This window comes from Symphalangus syndactylus, chromosome 21 (genome assembly GCF_028878055.3).
Source record: "Symphalangus syndactylus isolate Jambi chromosome 21, NHGRI_mSymSyn1-v2.1_pri, whole genome shotgun sequence".
Lineage (NCBI taxonomy): Eukaryota > Metazoa > Chordata > Mammalia > Primates > Hylobatidae > Symphalangus > Symphalangus syndactylus.
The window spans coordinates 55,136,159-55,153,940 of NC_072443.2; the positions used below are offsets into that span (position 1 = coordinate 55,136,159).

General features: G+C 53.8%; 1 protein-coding gene across 1 annotated transcript in view; it reads left to right on the top strand.

Moving 5' to 3' along the window:
* Nucleotides 1-17,180, top strand: part of NUP210 (nucleoporin 210) — a 107,716-nt gene extending 90,536 nt beyond the window's left edge. Inside the window, exons 29-40 of the mRNA XM_055259255.2 lie at nt 963-1,054; nt 2,714-2,888; nt 4,400-4,575; nt 5,895-6,115; nt 7,400-7,536; nt 9,896-10,019; nt 10,990-11,136; nt 11,507-11,757; nt 13,419-13,635; nt 14,077-14,172; nt 14,247-14,330; nt 15,624-17,180. Coding sequence (XP_055115230.2) covers nt 963-1,054; nt 2,714-2,888; nt 4,400-4,575; nt 5,895-6,115; nt 7,400-7,536; nt 9,896-10,019; nt 10,990-11,136; nt 11,507-11,757; nt 13,419-13,635; nt 14,077-14,172; nt 14,247-14,330; nt 15,624-15,724 — 1,821 coding nt within the window. The 3' untranslated portion in view covers nt 15,725-17,180. The remainder of the gene's footprint in view (nt 1-962; nt 1,055-2,713; nt 2,889-4,399; nt 4,576-5,894; nt 6,116-7,399; nt 7,537-9,895; nt 10,020-10,989; nt 11,137-11,506; nt 11,758-13,418; nt 13,636-14,076; nt 14,173-14,246; nt 14,331-15,623) is intronic.
* The last annotated feature ends 602 nt before the right edge of the window (nt 17,181-17,782 follow it).

Below are 17,782 nucleotides of genomic sequence, written 5' to 3' on the forward strand. Positions count from 1 at the left end.
GGGGCCTGAGAGAGGGGACTTACACAGGTGGACACATCTGAAGTCTTGCAGAGAAGGGGCCTGGAGTTCCCAGGTAAGTGCTGTCACTACAGGCTTGGGGAGCCACCAGGGCCTTGGAGCACCTGGGCATCCCAGGATCAGATCTGAGCCGACCTCATGAGGCTGATCATTTGCCAGACTGAGCTCCTCACCAGGCCCCTGTGTGTGTCTATGTGGATCCTGCAAGAACATGGCCAGAGCCAGCCAGAGGGGCCTGGGAGGTAGAAAGGAGGTTGTTCTGAGATGGTGGCAGTGAGGAGCAGGATGTCTCTGTGAGAGAAAGGAGCAGTTCGGTGGCGACTTGCCTAGGCTTAGTCCAGGCACAGTTATCCTGAGCAGACCCTGGTGCTGGAGTTGTGTGTGCTGCCCTCTGCGCTCACATCCTGGCAGGTAAAGTTCTCCCTCACTGGGCACGGAGGGAGAGGCCTGTGTTTCCAGGCTCCTTGAAGGAGCTCCCGTTAGTCTACACAAACATGAGCCTGCCTGCCTTTTCTCATCATATCTTTGGCCGTGTGTGTGTGTGTGTGTGTCTGTGTGTGTGTGTGTGTGTGTGTGTGTGTGTGTGTGTGAGAGAGAGAGAGAGAGATAGGGTTTTGCTCTGTTGCTCAGACTGGAGTGCAAGCCTCAGCCTCCCAAGTAGCTGGGACTACAGTTGCACACTCCATGCCTGGCTAATTTTTAAAATTATTTTGTAGAGACTGGGGGTTGCTGTGTTGCCTTGGCTGAGCTACTGCACCTGGCCACACCTTTGGTCTCTTAAAGATCAGCCCTTCACATCATGTCACCAGTGACCTGACAGGCGAGAAAGCCGCTTTTCTTCTCTCTGGCCCCTCCTCAGCTCTTGCTGCTAGGAGAGAAGCAGACATCTGGCCTGGATGTGACTCCAGTGCCCCATCGGAAGTGAAACTTGCCCTCTCTTGCAGGTGTTTGAGAAGCTGCAGCTGCTCAACCCTGAAATAGAAGCAGAACAAATATTAATGTCGCCCAACTCATATATAAAGCTGCAGACAAACAGGTACGTGACTCAGCTCTTGTTTCTAGCAAAGTTTTGTGGCTGTGCTTGCATCCGACAGCTCATGTGTCAACACTGTCAGGAGCCATGGGTGCTTTCAGGGAGGTTTTCTCCTGCTGTGCTTGGAATGGGTGAGGCCTCTGCCTGCTCCTTCTCTTCTCTGTGGTGCTCCTCTGCTTCTTGAAATCACTTCTCACTGTAGGTCTCTTTTTCCTCCTTGTAGCCTAGAAACATTTTTATGCGAGGTACTAAAATTCAGTCTTTAAAAGGGAAAAAAACACCAGCTTAGAAGTGTTGTGTTTCAAGACTTGCCACTCAGTGTGTAGCCCACCAGCCAGAAGCATCAGCATCACTGGGAAGAGGAGATGCAGCTCTCAAGCCCCACCCCAGACCTGCCCAGGGAGAAGCTGCACCCTAGGGAGATCTCCAGGCGAGGGGGCTGCACAGTAACGCTTGGGAAAAGCTGTTTAAAGCTCTTCTGCAAACATGATTCCTACCTTTGATTCCAAGGGGATGCTTTTCATAACAGTGGCTTGCATTTGAATGGCAGTTGCCAAGCAGGAGACTCCACAGGCCACAGGACACTTACATGTTGCATGAAACACATACATGTTTTCATTCAGCCAAAAGTAACAAAGTGCCAGGCTCCATGCTGGGCTCCAGGAACACAAATATGGGTGACATAGGGTGCCCCGGAGGAGGGTAGCAGGAGAAGCCTATTAAAAAGCAAGGTGTAATATTCAAATCAGAGCCCAAAGAAGGGTGCGGTCCATGGAGATTTAGGGGAGCCATGTCCCAGATGGAGATTCTTGAAGGATGGAGTTGTTGAAGGATGAATAAGAGCTCCCCAGGTTAAGAGGAAGGGGTTGGTGGGGGAAGAATGTTTAGGCAGAGGCAATAACATTTGCTCCTAGTCATCTATAGGTCTGTGGAAGAGACAGAGATGATGGAAACTAGCCCTGGGAGCTGGAGGCCTTTGCTTCCTGGGTTTCTTTATTATATTAATAAATATGTAAAAGGGTAAAAGATACGGCGTAATTTGCTTCCTACCCAGTGCATAGTATCAGTAGTTCGCTAACAGTTTTCCTAGTGGGTAGCCTGTTTTTATCCTGTTGACAGTCCTTAGAAATAGGACAAGGCAGGATCATTACGCACCTTTTACCATGTAAGAAGTCAACGCCGAGAGAAGAGGGGACATAATGTGCACACAGCTGGTGGCAGGACATGTTGGGACCGGCTTTGGATTCTCTCCGACTCAAAGCCTCATCCTCCACTATGCCAGGCTGCCTTGCTTCAGTAAATTGAGAACAATTTGCTGCAGAAATGGTATTTTACAGTAAATGTCCCATGGAGCTGATGAAAGAAACTGCCCTCACAGTCTCTCCCTCCCTGCTGACCGACCCACGGCAGGCACTGCTCTGGGAAGAGTGAGAAGCCACACTTTGCTCGGAACCATTGGATTTCTGAATTACTTTTCTGTGGGTGACTGATGAAGCCTCAGACAACTGACAGCACGTGGTCATGAGGCCCATGGGGCCAAGATTGGGCCTTTTTTTTCCTCCCAGGAGCGTGGGGAGCCGCAGACTCTTAGATCTGGCATTGTATCCAGGCCCACTCCTACTGCTGCCGTCTACAAAAACAGCTCTGTTTTGTTTTCCAAAGGGATGGTGCAGCCTCTCTGAGCTACCGCGTCCTGGATGGACCTGAAAAGCTTCCAGTTGTGCATGTTGATGAGAAAGGCTTTCTAGCATCAGGGTCTATGATCGGGACATCCACCATCGAAGTGATTGCACAAGAGCCCTTTGGGGCCAACCAAACCATCATTGTTGCTGTAAAGGTAGGGTTGCATTCTCCTCCTTTTTGGAGTAATGAAAGCAATAGCACTGAGGTAATATGCCTCTCAGGCGTAAAAGTGAATATATTCACCTTCCAGCTGAGAAACTGTAGATAGGCATTTAAGAGTAACTCAGGGGCAAAGGTCCTAGGTAGATAAAAAGCTACAGCATCTTCTGGTCATCAGAGCCGAAGATCCTTGGGAGATCATTGATTCCAAGAACTTCATTTCATAGATGAGACCCAGTGAGGTCCATGACTGGCGTAAGGTTACAGAGCTGGGACTGGCACCACAGCTTCCTGACTGGAGTGCCAGTGCTCCACCCACCGTGCCTGGCCACTGACGTTATCACCACCCATGGTGGAGCTTCCTTTCTGGGCCAGCCCAGTGTCTGGAACATGGTCTGTTCTTAAGAGCATTGAATGTGTGCTCGGTACCTGCCATACAAGTCATGACATCCAGTACATGACATCCACTGTGGTTTTGAGAATGAGGTGGCCCATTTTCCAGACAAGGAGACTGAGGCTCAGAGTGAGAGTGACTTGCTCAAACCTGCATGGGAATTGAGAGATGGGGTCTGTCTGGTTTGGGCCGTGTCCTTCTGCCATATCATGGCACTGCCCTCTGCTGTTCTGTGTTCCTTAGGGATGGTACCTCCATCAGCATCCCTGGGTGTCAGGTCCTGGGGTTTTGCTGAATGGAATTTTCTTTCCGTGTCTCATCATCACCACTTGCTGAACCCTGGATGACAGAAGACACACACTCACTTAAATCTTTAGACTCTGCCTGGGTCACAGACCTCTTTCATTAATTCACATCTTTTTGTTTCAAAGTGGGTGCCTGGCAGAAAATCCCCCGCTCTAGTTTTTGGTGAGTGAAAGTGACTGACTGATCATCCTATTTCAACAAATATGTATTGAGCACTAGCTGTATACCAGACACTGCACCACTGAACTTTGTCAAAGAAATTCAGACCTTTGGAGCACTAGCTTTTGAGACAGGATAGATTTTCACCTGGACTCAGAGAAATAAGGGCTGCTGTTTATGGAGCTTGGGTTCTTGGGCTCCGGAAATCCCCATTTGCCTCCTTCCCTTGGTGGCCTGCAGGCATGCTGTGGCCTGCTTAGTGCTGCCCCTGCAATCAAGGAGGACGTTGTTTCTTTAAATGCCCCGAGAGCCAGGTTCTCTGAAGAAACTGGACATTTGCAGCCCAGGGAGCCCTCTTGTAATGTAAATAGTGATCTCATTTTTCCAGGTCATGGATTGGGACACTCCTGGGTGGGTTTTCTCATAGAGAGGCCAGTCTGCTGTGTTGGGGGGTAAGAACCTTGTCACTAGGTTGGGACACTCTGGGGAGTGTGGCCTTTACTCCTCTCAGGACCCCTAAGTCCAGCCCCGCATTGTTCCTGAGGTGGATCCTGCTGGGGGCAGGCGTCCCCTCCTTGGGAGGTGGGTTTTCCTGGAGGCCAGTCCCTGGCACTGAATCCTCATCATACCTGTATGTTGTCCCTTAGGTATCCCCTGTTTCCTACCTGAGGGTTTCCATGAGCCCTGTCCTGCACACCCAGAACAAGGAGGCCCTGGTAGCCGTGCCTTTGGGAATGACCGTGACCTTCACTGTCCACTTCCACGACAACTCTGGAGATGTCTTCCATGCTCACAATTCGGTCCTCAACTTTGCCACTAACAGGTAGGATGTGGGCGAGGGTCATTTCTTCTATGAAGTCTTGTCTAGTACCTGGTAGAGACAACTGGGGATAACACAGAAAGGCTGCTGCTATTGAAGGAAGATGTGTGTTACTTCAGTTTCTAAGAGATGTGAGCATGCTGCACCATGCAGGGCCACGAGGAAGCACCACTGCCCTCGGGGGATGCAGACCAGCTCAGAGGAAGACAGACAGGCATCAGCCCCCAGAGGAGGAAGTAGGGCGTGGGGCAGCTCCAGGGAGTGCTCCCCGAGGCACAGGAAATTGGCCCTTCAGCCTCGGCTGCCCACAGGTCCTACCACAGTTGTGTTTCCCTGTTGCTGAATGCATTCAAAGACAGGTGTCAGGGGTGTTGTCTTATGGAAAGAACTGGGGTTTAGAGTCAGGCCTGGTTCTAGCCCCAGCTCTGCCCTCTGTGGGCCCTGTGAGCAGGTCACCAACCAAAAATCTGTTTCCACACCTCTTATGTTGGGCAATATGGCCTAGGTTCCAGGGCTTTCCTTCAGCTGAGGGAGTGGTCATGAGGACCTCTGGCAAACCATGGCATTCTGTGTGTGTGCACAGAATTGCCGTCCATCAGTTTAGGGCATGTCCTGGAGGAAATGGAGCCCAGTTCTCCTAGCCCTTTGGCTGCACTGCAGGTCATTCTGGCCTTCCTGTGGCAGGAGCACCTGATAGAGACCCAGTCAGCACTCAGGGTCAGAAGGTGTGGAGGCAAGGATGCAGCCACGATCCCTAACCCAAACTGTCACCCCACGCAGTCCACACTTCTGCACCAAAGCTGCCATTGCCAACATTGACTGAGCACCTGCCCTGTGGCAGGTGCCTCTCCACTGCTGACCTCATGTAATGCTCATGCCAGGCCTGTGTCACGGGCATGTGATGATCCCTATTTTTCAGAGGAGGAAAGGGGCAGAGGCTGCTTCTGCAGTCAGGTTGCATAGTAAGGGCAGTCTTCCCTTTCTGGCATGTCCAGTTCCCTGGTGGGAAGAGCATGAGGAAGCACTCTGGATCTCTTTCCCCTTGGGGCCTCAGCTTCCTTTCTGGAATGCAGGAATGATGCTGCCACTGCCTGGCTGCGGGCTGTGTGTGCTTTCTGGGATGACAAGTGAGGAGGTCGAGCCTGTGCCACTTGCCTGCAGTGGTCCCTCATCTGGGGCCACTGCTTGGTAACCTCAAGTTGGGGCCACATCTGGGACCTCAGTCAGTTGAATGCTTTGCTCAGCAGAGGACCTGGACTACCTCTGGGAGTTGGAGGCTTCTTTCCTGAAACTGAGAGCCCTCCTTTCTCTGCTGTGCCTAGAGACGACTTTGTGCAAGTCGGGAAGGGCCCCACCAACAACACCTGCGTTGTCCGCACAGTCAGCGTGGGCCTGACACTGCTCCGTGTGTGGGACGCAGAGCACCCGGGCCTCTCGGACTTCGTGCCCCTGCCTGTCCTACAGGCCATCTCCCCAGAGCTGTCCGGGGCCGTGGTGGTGGGGGACGTGCTCTGTCTGGCCACTGTTCTGACCAGCCTGGAAGGTATGATAGATCCTGAGCAAGGGAACCTGTGGAGTCACAGACGCTTGCAAAGCTGGGTGGGGGCTACCTGGGCAGGGGCTCGGCGCCAGTCATGGGGGCCTACAGGCAACCTGCAGGATACTCAGGAGCAGTGCTCCAAAACTGCTGCCCGGAGACCAGATCCAGCCTGTGCCTGTTTTCTGCACGTAAATTTTTGTTGGCACTCAGCTGCGCCGTGCATTATGTATGGTCAGTGGCTGTTGTCACCCTACCACTGCCAGATTGTGTGGTCATAGCAGAGATTGTATGGGCTGCATAGCCCAAATGCTTATGTCCGACCTCCACAGAAAGCATTTGCCGGCCCTCTTCTGGAACAGCTCTGCCAAGTGGAGGCGGGGTCCCCTGCTCCTGCGGGGCATCCTGCCTCTGCACAGTCTCACGCAGTTCCTCTAGCCAGGAGACACACGGATTTCTGCTGCTGCTGAGGAACTGAATTCACCATTTTAGTGAATTCTGTCGGAAGTGGCTGCCATAGTGGACAGCACAGGCTGGGAGACTTAAGCAAAGAAGGACACTGGGCTAAATCAGGGGCTTCCAAATTTCAGCCATGCCCAGGTGACCTGTAGTACATCTGTGGAACATATGTACAATTGTTTACATAGTTTTTATTTTCAAATTGTCTCCACCTTTTTTTTTAACCTTACTAAATTCATTTTAAAAGGAGATGAAATACTACCTTTAAGGAAAAACAAATATAATTTGCCCTAAATAGATTATGGTTGAGTCCTTTAATTGTATTTATTATATAATGTGATTGGCTTTTAACTCAGATGTGTATGTGGTGAAAGCTCTGAGCCTCACACCTGCTGTCTGTTTGCTAAAAAGGAATTGATAAGGCAACGAAGGGATGGAGAGGGGCTGTGCTTTGGGGAAGGAGCTACAGAGGGCAGGGCCTGGCAGCAGCACCAGACCATTCCTGGGAAGGGGTCAGCTAAAGCTTCATGCCAGGATGGTCAGGAGATTCCAGGCAGGGAGTTGTGGGTCAGGGAGAGCAGGTGCTAGGGGCCACAGCCCTGTAGAGGGTAGGTGCAGCAGGGTAGGAGAGCTGATGGCTCCAGGTGGCTGGAGCCAGGAGCATGACCGGCACTGGGGCAGGCAGCGTGGCTGTCTCCTGAGGCTGCTGAGTGAGCCCCCATGGGGGTAGCAGCAGCCAGCGAGGAAGCTGGCCTGTCACCCGGGTGAGCTGGGCTTTGACTGGAGTGTCCAGCTATGGGAAGGGGGCTGACACCCGTGCTTCCTCTCCAGGCCTCTCGGGAACTTGGAGCTCCTCAGCCAACAGCATCCTCCACATCGACCCCAAGACGGGTGTGGCTGTAGCCCGGGCCGTGGGATCTGTGACGGTTTACTACGAGGTCGCTGGGCACCTGAGGACCTACAAGGAGGTGGGCTCTAAGCAGCCGGAGGCACACGTGGCTCAGTGGCCTGTGAGGCGAGCCTGACCTTCTGGGAGGATTATGAAGACTTCCTTTTAGGGAAAAGCCATCTGAGGGGTTGGGGTCTGGGAGTCATGAGTCTGGGACTGGCCACTTGCTGACTCTGACATGCAGACAAGCTCCCTTTTTTTTCCAGGCCTCAGTCTCCCCATGTTCAAGAGGGTGTGATGAGGACAGGCAGCCTTGTAGAGTGGATTCCAGCTCCCGTGGGCTTGGGTCTGGCAACCCCAGAGTGGGCACTTCCTGGGAGCCGGTGCTTCCCTGTCACCTGCAAGGTTAAGACTCCCTGTGCAAGTCACCTTTTGAGTCTGGAGGCGACAAAACCTGCTCTTTCTTCCATTCGTCTCCAGTTGAGAATGAATCAGTGGGCCAAGTCTGGCTGAGATCCAAATGCATCTCATTTTTAGAGGCAACATGTGCTTTATGGAACCTAGCAGTTTAACCTAATAGTTTGCATGTTTAGTGCTGCGGCTCTGCAGTTTGGGCGAGCCAGTTGCAGACAGAGGTATCCTGTGACAATACAGCTGTGCTCTCCTGGAAAGAGCCTCTGGTCAGGGGGATGGGGTGGCATGGACAAAGGTGTGTAGGGTTCAAGGGCAGAGCCTGGGGGGCTGGAACAGAGGGTGTGGGAGAAGCATGGTATGGCTTTGTGATCAGATCAGAAAATGCACCGGATTCCGGGCAGTTTGGTGCAGGTTGAGGGTGGGGCATCTAGAGCCAGATGGTCTAGGTCAAATCCCAGCTTGGCCACTGCAAGGCTATGACTGAGCAATCATTGAGTCTCGCTATGCGCTGGTTTTCTTGCCTGTATAATGGGAATGATAGCATTGTGAGGATTCAGTGAGTTAGCACTTCGGAAGCCCCTAGGGTGGTGCTCAGCTCATAGCCAATGCTCAGCAGAAATTAGCTGCTGCTGCTGCTGTTCCAGGGTGAAGGGATAGAAGCTTATGCCACACTCATTGGAGTTTTTTAAACAGTGCTATAGACCAAGGCTGTGTTTGGAGAGGTTACCTGGCGCCTGGAAGAGCTCGAGAGAGCAGTAGCTACAGGGTAACTGGCCAGAGACTCAGACCAGGCCCTCAGCTGGGATTACTGGGTAGGGCGGAATCTAAAGGCAGGTTTGGGAGAGATGGGAGGGAGGGAGCCACATCAGAGCTCCATGAGCATCCAGAAGTGGGGCTGGAGGGGAGGAAGGGCTTGGGGTGACCAGGTTGCTATTGGTCCTTTGCTGAGAGGGGCACACAGAGGTAGGTAGGCCTGCAGGGAGGTGAGGAGCCTGGGCCAGGGAGCTAGAGATGTCACAGCTCTCCCAGGTGAAGCAGGGGGCACAGCTCGGCAGGTACGGCAGGAGCGCTGTGAGGAAGGCTGGACAGGGTCGGGGCTTCAGCCCAGAGGTGGCCTCTGAAGCGCTGGGAGTGGGTGGGAGTGCACGGGCACTCTGGGAGTGCAGGCAGGAGAGGGGCCAGGAGGCCTTGGGCACTCTCTGAGGGTGGACAGGTAGGAAGGGGAGAGGAGAGCCAGGGTTGGGGGGTCCCAGGCTAGGGAGTGGGACACAGCCTCTGTCAGTCCCTGGAGGTGGATGGTGGTGAGCCCTGAGAGGAGGCCCCATGAGTTTGACAGTGATGCAGGCCTGGTCACCTGCAGCTCTGCATGGGCCACATCCCTGGGAGCTGCAGGGGCTTCGATCACATCCCTGCTCTGAATTCACCTACTGGTAGAAATCAGGCCCCCCAGAGGCAGGGAGCGCTGGTGCCTGCTGAGAGAGGGAGGGGGGCCTTCAGCTGCAGGAAGTGGCCTTGGGCCTGAAGGGTGGATGAGGCTGGGCTCTGCAGAGAAGACGGGAGGGTGTCCTAGCCAAGGGAGTGCAGGGAGGTCTCCAGGGGCTGTTTGGATGTGGCCAGGTACAGGATGGGCCCAGGGGGAACAGGTGGGAAAATCTGGGCAGACTGGATTCTGGGTGGGGGGTGGTGCTGTACTACAGAGAAGTGATCATGGCTGTCCCAAGAGCCAAAATCCTCAGCCCACCCAGATTGATTAATGAATTCAGGCCCGCTGCTCAGCGTCCAGTCAGCTGATGGGAGAAGCAGCTTGTTCAATGGGAGAACTGGGCTGTGAAGTCTGACCAGACTGGGCTCAAACCCCCTCTCTACCACATTCATAGCAAGGCGTTTAGGCTTTGAGCCTCAGTGTTTCCACCTGTGAAACAGGTGACACTATGTCACAGACTGCAGGGTGAGGTTGTGGAAATGCCCAGCATGGACTGGGACACAGGCAGCGCTCCATGAAGCTTCCTTGGCTCCCTCTCTAGGTCATGGTCGGCGTCCCTCAGAGGATCATGGCCCGTCACCTCCACCCTATCCAGACCAGCTTCCAGGAGGCTACAGCCTCCAAAGTGATTGTTGCCGTGGGAGACAGAAGCTCTAACCTGAGAGGTACTTAATGAGGGACTTGGGCTGTCTTCAGAGTACCTGGGAGCAGGGAGGTGGCTTCCTGTGTCCTCTGGATGGAGTTTGTCTGCTTTTCCTATTCACACTCACACCAACTCCAGAGAGGGCATTTAGCCCCCACTCGTCCACTCCTTCCAGCATTTCTGAAATTGGACTCCTCCAAAAGCTGAGCCAGTGAAAGGAATCTTCATAATGGAGCCCAACTCCCAGAAGGTGCCTGTTCTGCGCTGGAAATGTGACTTCAGCCCAAGGGCACCCTAGCAAAGAAAGCCACAATTTCCCACCGTGAATCCCAGAAACTAGTGAATTAGCAGGACTGGTCTCTGGTTTTAATTTTTGTAGCGACCTCTCCCAGGTCATGCATAGAATGTTGAACCCCATCCCCTGCCCATGACAGCCCTGAACAGCAGCTGCCAGAAATAAGTAAGTCAACAGGGCTGTTTTCTTAAACCACCTCACTGGCAGAGTGAAGCACCGCCCTTCTCGTCCTGATTAACAAGGCAGCTCTGTTCCATCATGGCAGCCTCTGCTCCTTCCTTAGTGCAAGTGGACAGCACTGTGCCATTGCCGAAATGCTGCTCAGGTGTTAGTGGAGAACTAGTGCCCTCTGAATGTGCAGAAGTAAATTGCCATTTCCCCTGCTGACAGGGACAGAAGACAGGCATTAGTGGGCCCGGCCCATCTGCTGTGCCCCTGGATACAAGGTCTGGAACAAATGCTGAAATTCTGACTTGAAGCTCCCTATGATGCCGAATGGCACCCTCTTCCATATGATATGTCCTTGGCTTTACCAATCCTGGCTGCATCTCAAAGCTTTGAGCCGCCCTGGGGCCGTGCTGGAAGACATGCAGGGGCAGGTGGCATTTGCAGCCCAGCCAGCCTGTGCAGGCCTGGTGGAATTCGGTGTGGTGGCCATCGGGCCTAGCCCACACCCTCTCGTCTCTCCCCTCTCTAGGCAAGTGCACCTCCACCCAGAGGGAAGTCATCCAGGCCTTGCACCCAGAGACCCTCATCAGCTGCCAGTCCCAGTTCAAGCCAGCCATCTTTGATTTCCCATCTCAAGATGTGTTCACTGTGGAGCCACAGTTTGACGCTGCTCTGGGTAACTGCGAGGATTTGAAAGTGAAGACAGTGACTGTCTCAGACTTGGAGACAGTCTCTGTCTTTTGGGCATCTTGGGGTTTCCACGTGCCCAGCTCACCATGGCCATCTGTCTGGAGGGCAGAGATTGTCAGGAGCCCAGCCTGGGGATTGACACCAGGGGGACTTGGGAGGACTGCTGGTCACAGAGGGTATCCTAGCTTGGCCAAGGGCTTTACAGGGGATTCCCAGGAGGACTCCTAGAGGAGGTAACTTCTCACCTGGGCTCTGGAGGATGCATAGGAGTTCCCTGGTTAGAGAAGCAGGGAGAAGAAATGACATCAGTGCACAGGCAGGAGAGGGGAAAAGACAATACACCCTTGTCTCCGCAGGCCAGTATTTCTGCTCAATCACAATGCACAGGCTGACGGACAAGCAGCGGAAGCACCTGAGCATGAAGAAGACAGCTCTGGTGGTCACTGCCTCCCTCTCCAGCAGCCACTTCTCCACAGAGCAGGTGGGGGCTGAGGTGCCCTTCAGCCCAGGTCTCTTCGCCGACCAGGCTGAAATCCTTTTGAGCAACCACTACACCAGCTCCGAGGTCAGGGTCTTTGGTGCCCCAGAGGTTCTGGAGAACTTGGAGGTGAGTGGCATCTGCATGCCTCAGGCCAGGCCGGAGTCAGGGGCGTCAGGAAGGAAGGCCCTGGAAGAAGAGGGAATGTGGCGTGGATGTCCTGGGCCAGCTCTCTTTAAAATTTATTTTTACAATTAGAATTTTTAAATTGAAGTACTCTTTTCTTCTTCCCTAACACTATTGCTGTCTCTCAGGCTGCGTGATTGTATTAATTGTTCCGACCTCTGCTGGTCTTCCCCAGCTACAAGTTAAGCTTGTGGGGGCAGCACTGAGAACCCAGAAAAGGTGCCAGTGAGCGTGTGGTGCGTGGCATGGCAGAATTCAGTGCAGAAGCATCCATCACAGAGCAGGGAGGAAAGCCCTAATCCCTGCTGGGACGAGTCCCCTCTCTCCAGGCCTCACTTACTCCATGACTAAGCCGTGGGGTGGGATTGGGGGGTGAATGATCCCTCAGGCCCGGAGCCTGGCAGGCTGGGAAGAGTTCTGGGGTGAGAGAACCAAGGAGTTCCTCGGCATTTCCTCCTGCTCCTCCTCCTGCCTTACTGCAGCCAGCGTGACCGTGCGTTCTCCCGCACAGGCAGGGAATGCCCAGCATCACTGATGAGGGAGGAGGGCCGGCCCGCTGGCGGCTGCTGGAGACCAGCCGTGAGCAGAGCTTGGGCTGCTGCCTTGGAGAGCTGGTGCTTGGTGATACTTCATGTGTTGGTTTAGCTTTTTTTTTTTTTTCTTTTTTTTTGAGATAGAGTCTTGCTCTGTCGCCCAGGCTGGAGTGCAGTGATGCAATCTCGGCTCACTGCAAGCTCCACCTCCCAGGTTCACGCCATTCTCGTGCCTCAGCCTCCTAAGTAGCTGGGACTATAGGCACCCGCCACCATGCCCAGCTAAATTTTTTTTTTTTTTTTTTGTATTTTTAGTAGAGACAGGGTTTCACCATGTTAGCCAGGATGGTCTCGACCTCCTGACCTTGTGATCCGCCCGCCTCGGCCTCCCAAAGTTTTTTTTTTTTTTTTGAGACGGAGTCTTGCTCTGGTGCCCAGGCTGGAGTGCAGTGGTGCTATCTTATCCTGGCTCACTGCAATCTCCACCTCCTGGGTTCACGCCGTTCTCCCACCTCAGCCTCCTAAGTAGCTGGGACTACAGGCGCCTGCCACCACATCCGGCTAATTTTTTGTATTTTTAATAGAGATGAGGTCTCACCGTGTTAGCCAGGATGGTCTCAGTCTCCTGACCTCATGATCCGCCCGCCTCAGCCTCCCAAAGTGTTGAGATTACAGGCGTGAGCCACCGTGCCCGGCCTGGTTTAGCCTTTTTGTAAGCAGCAGTTGATTAGAATTAAATGAGCTTGAATTTGATTCTGACATTCATATTGATTTCTCCTTCCCTCAAAAAATACCCTGAGTATGGACAGGGCTTCCCGACTCTGTAGACTACATGCCATCCATGAGCAGTGCCCAGGTGTCATTACCTGCCCATGAAGTGTGACCTGGGCAGAGGTCCCCACCTGTACCCCTTAGGCCCCAGGAGGGAAGCCCAGCATGTCAGGCTGAAGCGGGGGTGCTTCCAGAGATGGGCCATGCAGAGCAGTCCCCCCACCTCGGGGTCCTGAGGCCCCACTTAGTGGTCTCTCCACTCTGCAGAATGTGCACCCCCAGCTCTGATGTCTCTTCCAGGTGAAATCCGGGTCCCCAGCCGTGCTGGCATTCGCAAAGGAGAAGTCTCTTGGGTGGCCCAGCTTCATCACATACACAGTTGGCATCTCGGACCCCGCGGCTGGCAGCCAGGGGCCTTTGTCCACTACCCTGACCTTCTCCAGCTCCGTGACCAACCAAGCCATTGCCATCCCAGTGACAGTGGCTTTTGTGATGGATCGCCGTGGGCCCGGTCCTTGTGAGTTGTGGAACGACATCATCTGGGACAGACCAGGGTGGGGAGGGATAGGCAGGAGTGGTCCTGGCTATCAGTAGAAACCTGAGGTGTAAGAAATGGAGGAGTCAGAAATGCAGAATGTCCCCTCAAAGTGATCACTGCTCATTGGGACCATGATGCAGGCTTTAGTTCCCCAGCTTTCCCATCTGTTCTCAACATGGCAGCCACAGGGGCTCTGCCCCTCCTTTGCTTAGCAGCCTGCGCCAGGAGAAGAAGTGCCAGGGTACCAAGAACAGCTGTGGGCCCAGGCCTCCAGCAGGTGGCCTGGCCCTCTGAGACCACCATCCTTACGTCTAAGAGGGGCCTGTGGACTGCCCTATAGATGTACAGTAGTGCAGGAACATGATGGGACACCACAGTGGGCCTGGTGGTTTTGGTAACTCATCTTCCCATTGATGGCAGATGGAGCCAGCCTCTTTCAGCACTTCCTGGATTCCTACCAGGTCATGTTCTTCACGCTCTTTGCCCTGTTGGCTGGGACAGCGGTCATGATTATAGGTGAGGAGGCTGCGTGTATCTCTGGGTCTGTTCCCCTGCCCCGACCTGCTCTAACCAACCATGTGCTCTTGCAGCCTACCATGCTGTCTGCACGCCCCGGGATCTTGCTGTGCCTGCAGCCCTCATGCCTCGAGCCAGCCCTGGGCACAGCCCCCACTGTGAGTAGCCCCCCTGCAGGCACAACCAGGCAGAGCTGCTGAGAAAGAGAAGAGCCCTGGGGGAGGGGTCAAGGCTCCTGAACCCTAAGTCTCAACAGGCCCTTGCCTGGGCCAAAGGAGCCTGAGGCCCAGAGGACAGATGTGGGAGCCAGGAGGGTCGGGGCAGAGGGGCTGCCAGTCCTGGTTCAACAAGAGCTTTCCCCAGGTAGAGCCATGCTGGGTGGAGGTATGGGCAGCAAGGAGCTCTGTCTAGGCAGGAGTGCATGCTAGGACCAGATGCCCACTTGCTGAGGCTGCCTCAGAAGGCTCTAAGCTGGGGTTGGACGAGCTGACTCACAGATGGGGATTCTGGGTAGTTCTGATGAGAAATTTCCCAAAAGAAGGGGCAAATTCATTTATTTCAATGGTCCAACTATCTTTTTGGTGACCCCGAAGCCCTGGTGACTCTGCACAGCTCCAGGGAGCACCTCACTGTGTGAATGCAGTTTCTCTCTCAAACAATGCAGTGCCCAGCCTGTACTGCTATACGCGAAGGCCCTTTAATGCCTCCTGATTCCCATTTGAGGGTTCTCTCCCCTATACAAAGAGTCCTTGAGCTCGTGACTGCTGACATGGGGGCCCGTGGACCAGCTTCAGGGGGGTCCCCGAATTTTTTTGAAAGAAGACCCAGTTGTGTGGGTAGAAGCACTTTCCTGGGTAAGGAGAGCCCACACACCGTTGCCTTCTGCTGGACAACTTCTCCACCTGTGAAGTGGTACCCAGGGGAGGCCATGGGTGCTTGGCCTCCTCGCGGCTCTGCTGCCTTCTGCAGCTGCTCTGGCAGCAGGTGCCTGCCCTTTCTAGGCTGCCTCTCTCAACATGCTCCTCCCTGGGTTTTGGGAGCCACACCTGGATCTCTGCAAGGTCTCCGGAGCACTGCAGAATCGCTGCTCCCCTCGGGGTCTTTGTTCCTGTGGCTCTCTTGCCCGAGGCTGCGTTGCATTCAGATGCACGGGGCCTCCTTGCCTCATGCCCCCTGGACAGATGCTGCTGTGGTCCTGAAACTTGAGGCATGTTCTCCCCGGAAGGCTCTGTGCTCCTGGGTGTTAGGGTGGCGTCCCAGGCCTCTCTGTGTGAATGAGGCCAGCTCAGCAGGTGCCCGTGGACTTTCCCCTGCTGGCCAGGGAGGCGTCGGGGCATCACTATGAGTGTGTCCTGGGTGAGGCAGGCGCCTGCTGAATGCTGGCTGTGTAACTGAGGAGTGTGCCGCTCTCCCTGGCTCTGCTGCTCACGTTGTCTCTCTTCCTACCCTAGATTTCGCTGCCTCATCACCCACATCTCCCAATGCACTGCCTCCTGCTCGCAAAGCCAGCCCTCCCTCAGGGCTGTGGAGCCCAGCCTATGCCTCCCACTAGGCCACGTTAAGGTTCCTGGACGATGGGTCTCAGCTGAGCCTCGTGCGCCCCCAAGATGGGACATCCCTGCTGCATTCACACTGGAACAAGCCCTTCCAGACAAGTGCCCCAGCCCCAGGCCAGCTTCACTGCTGTCTCTGTTCACACAGAGCTGTAGTTTCAGCTCTGCCCATTAGCTCATTCTTTTATGTAGGAGTTTTAAATGTGTGGTTTTTTTCCTTTCCAGTCTTACCAAGCTAAGACTTTTTGGCTCATTCCTTTTTGCATGGTTGTCTAGGGTTTCTGGACAATGTGCTGTTGCATTTTTATTTTCCTAGCCTTGCTAAAATCTCTCCCTTCTCAAGACTTTGAGCAGTTAGAAGTGCTCTTTAGAAGTTGTCTGTAGGTGATGCTACTGTAGTGGTCTCAGGGAAAGGATTGTCCAGTTACTTTAGGGGGTTTTTTGGTGGGGTTTTTCCCCCTGTGAAAACTTACTTTTCCCCTAGTCTGGCTGCTGCTAGGACTTTTGGGGAGCAATGGGACGTGAGTGTCCCTGTATCTGCCCCATTGCCGCAAGGGAAGCCTCAGGAACCAGCACCTGGAGGCCAGGATAGCCAAGCCCTGGGTGAGCGAGAGGCTGGAGAACAAGGGAGCTCACCCAGGGCTGCTGCCCGACCACGGGCCACTGTGAACAGACTTCAGTCCTCTGTTTTTGTTTCATAAGCTGTTGAGACGTCTGGTGGACTTGGCTTAGGCCCTGCTGGGACATCCCAAGTGTGATCCCTTTCACTCCATCAGGACACCAGGACTGTCCTTAGGAAAATGTCCTTGAGATGGCAGCAGGAGTCGTATTTTCTGTGTGTGTGTGTTTCGGAAAGCCGCTGTGTCCTGCCTCAGCACAAAGACCCAGTGTCATTTGCTCCTCCTGTTCCTGTGCCACTCTAGAACCTCAGCAGATCTGAGCCACCGCCTACCAGTGTGAGAGGCGGCCACTTTCATGGCAGCTCATCAGGCGCAGGGGCCCCAGGCAGCTTCCCAGCAGGCCCTAGAGCCCAGCCTGGGCCAAAGATGGAGGGCGGCCACCAGCCCAGGGCCTGCCCATCCAGAAGGGACTCCCCAGGGGCTGGGGGAGGAGACCCTTGGAAAAGTCTTCTCTTCCCAGCTCCTAATTCTGGATCTGAGATTCTCAGATCACAGGCCCCTGTGCTCCAGGCTGAGGCTGGGCCACCCTCAGGGAGATCCAGAGACTCATGCCCATGGCCATCCACGCATGGACGCTGTGTGGAGAGTCCAGGATGATAAGATCCCGCACAAGCTCCCTTCAGTCCTTCAGGGCTGGGCCATGTGGTTGATTTTCTAAAGCTGGAGAAAGGAAGAATTGTGCCTTGCATATTACTTGAGCTCAAACTGACAACCTGGATGTAAATAGGAGCCTTTCTACTTGGTTTATTTAATAAAGCTCTATGTGGTTTTTTAAGAGGGTGTGATCATTGCTGAGATTTCTGTCTGATGGTGATGGTTTCTCCCATCTGTGATACTCTGGGGCCTGGAAGAGCTGGAGGTCTGAGCTTTATTCACCCTAAAGGGTGAGCATCATTTTCAAGCACATTCAGGTTGGCAAATGCAAGTGCATCTGGACGCAGCCAGATCTTGCTAGCAAGTGAGTGCCCAAGAAGGCACGTTGACAAAACCAGGTGATGCCACACAGTTCAGCTTTCTGCTCCCAAGCTAACCAAGTGACTCTGTATCTCTAATGGTTGCCAGAAAAGGCGTTTAGCACCATTTAGCACTAAAAATATAGTATATCATATAGATTGTTTTTTCTCTAGAATTCTTAAGTCTGGCCAAAAGTGAACTCTTATTCTCTGTTTCTCTGTGTGTCTTTGTGCCTGCTCACATGTGCATTCCTGCATCCTGGAAATGTTTTTGTTTTGTTTTGTTTTGTTTTTGTTTTTCATTTGTTTGTTTGTTTTTGAGACGGAGTCTCCTCTGTCGCCCAGGCTGGAGTGCAGTGATGTGATCTCGGCTCACTGCAAGCTCCGCCTCCCAGGTTCACACCATTCTCCTGCCTCAGCCTCC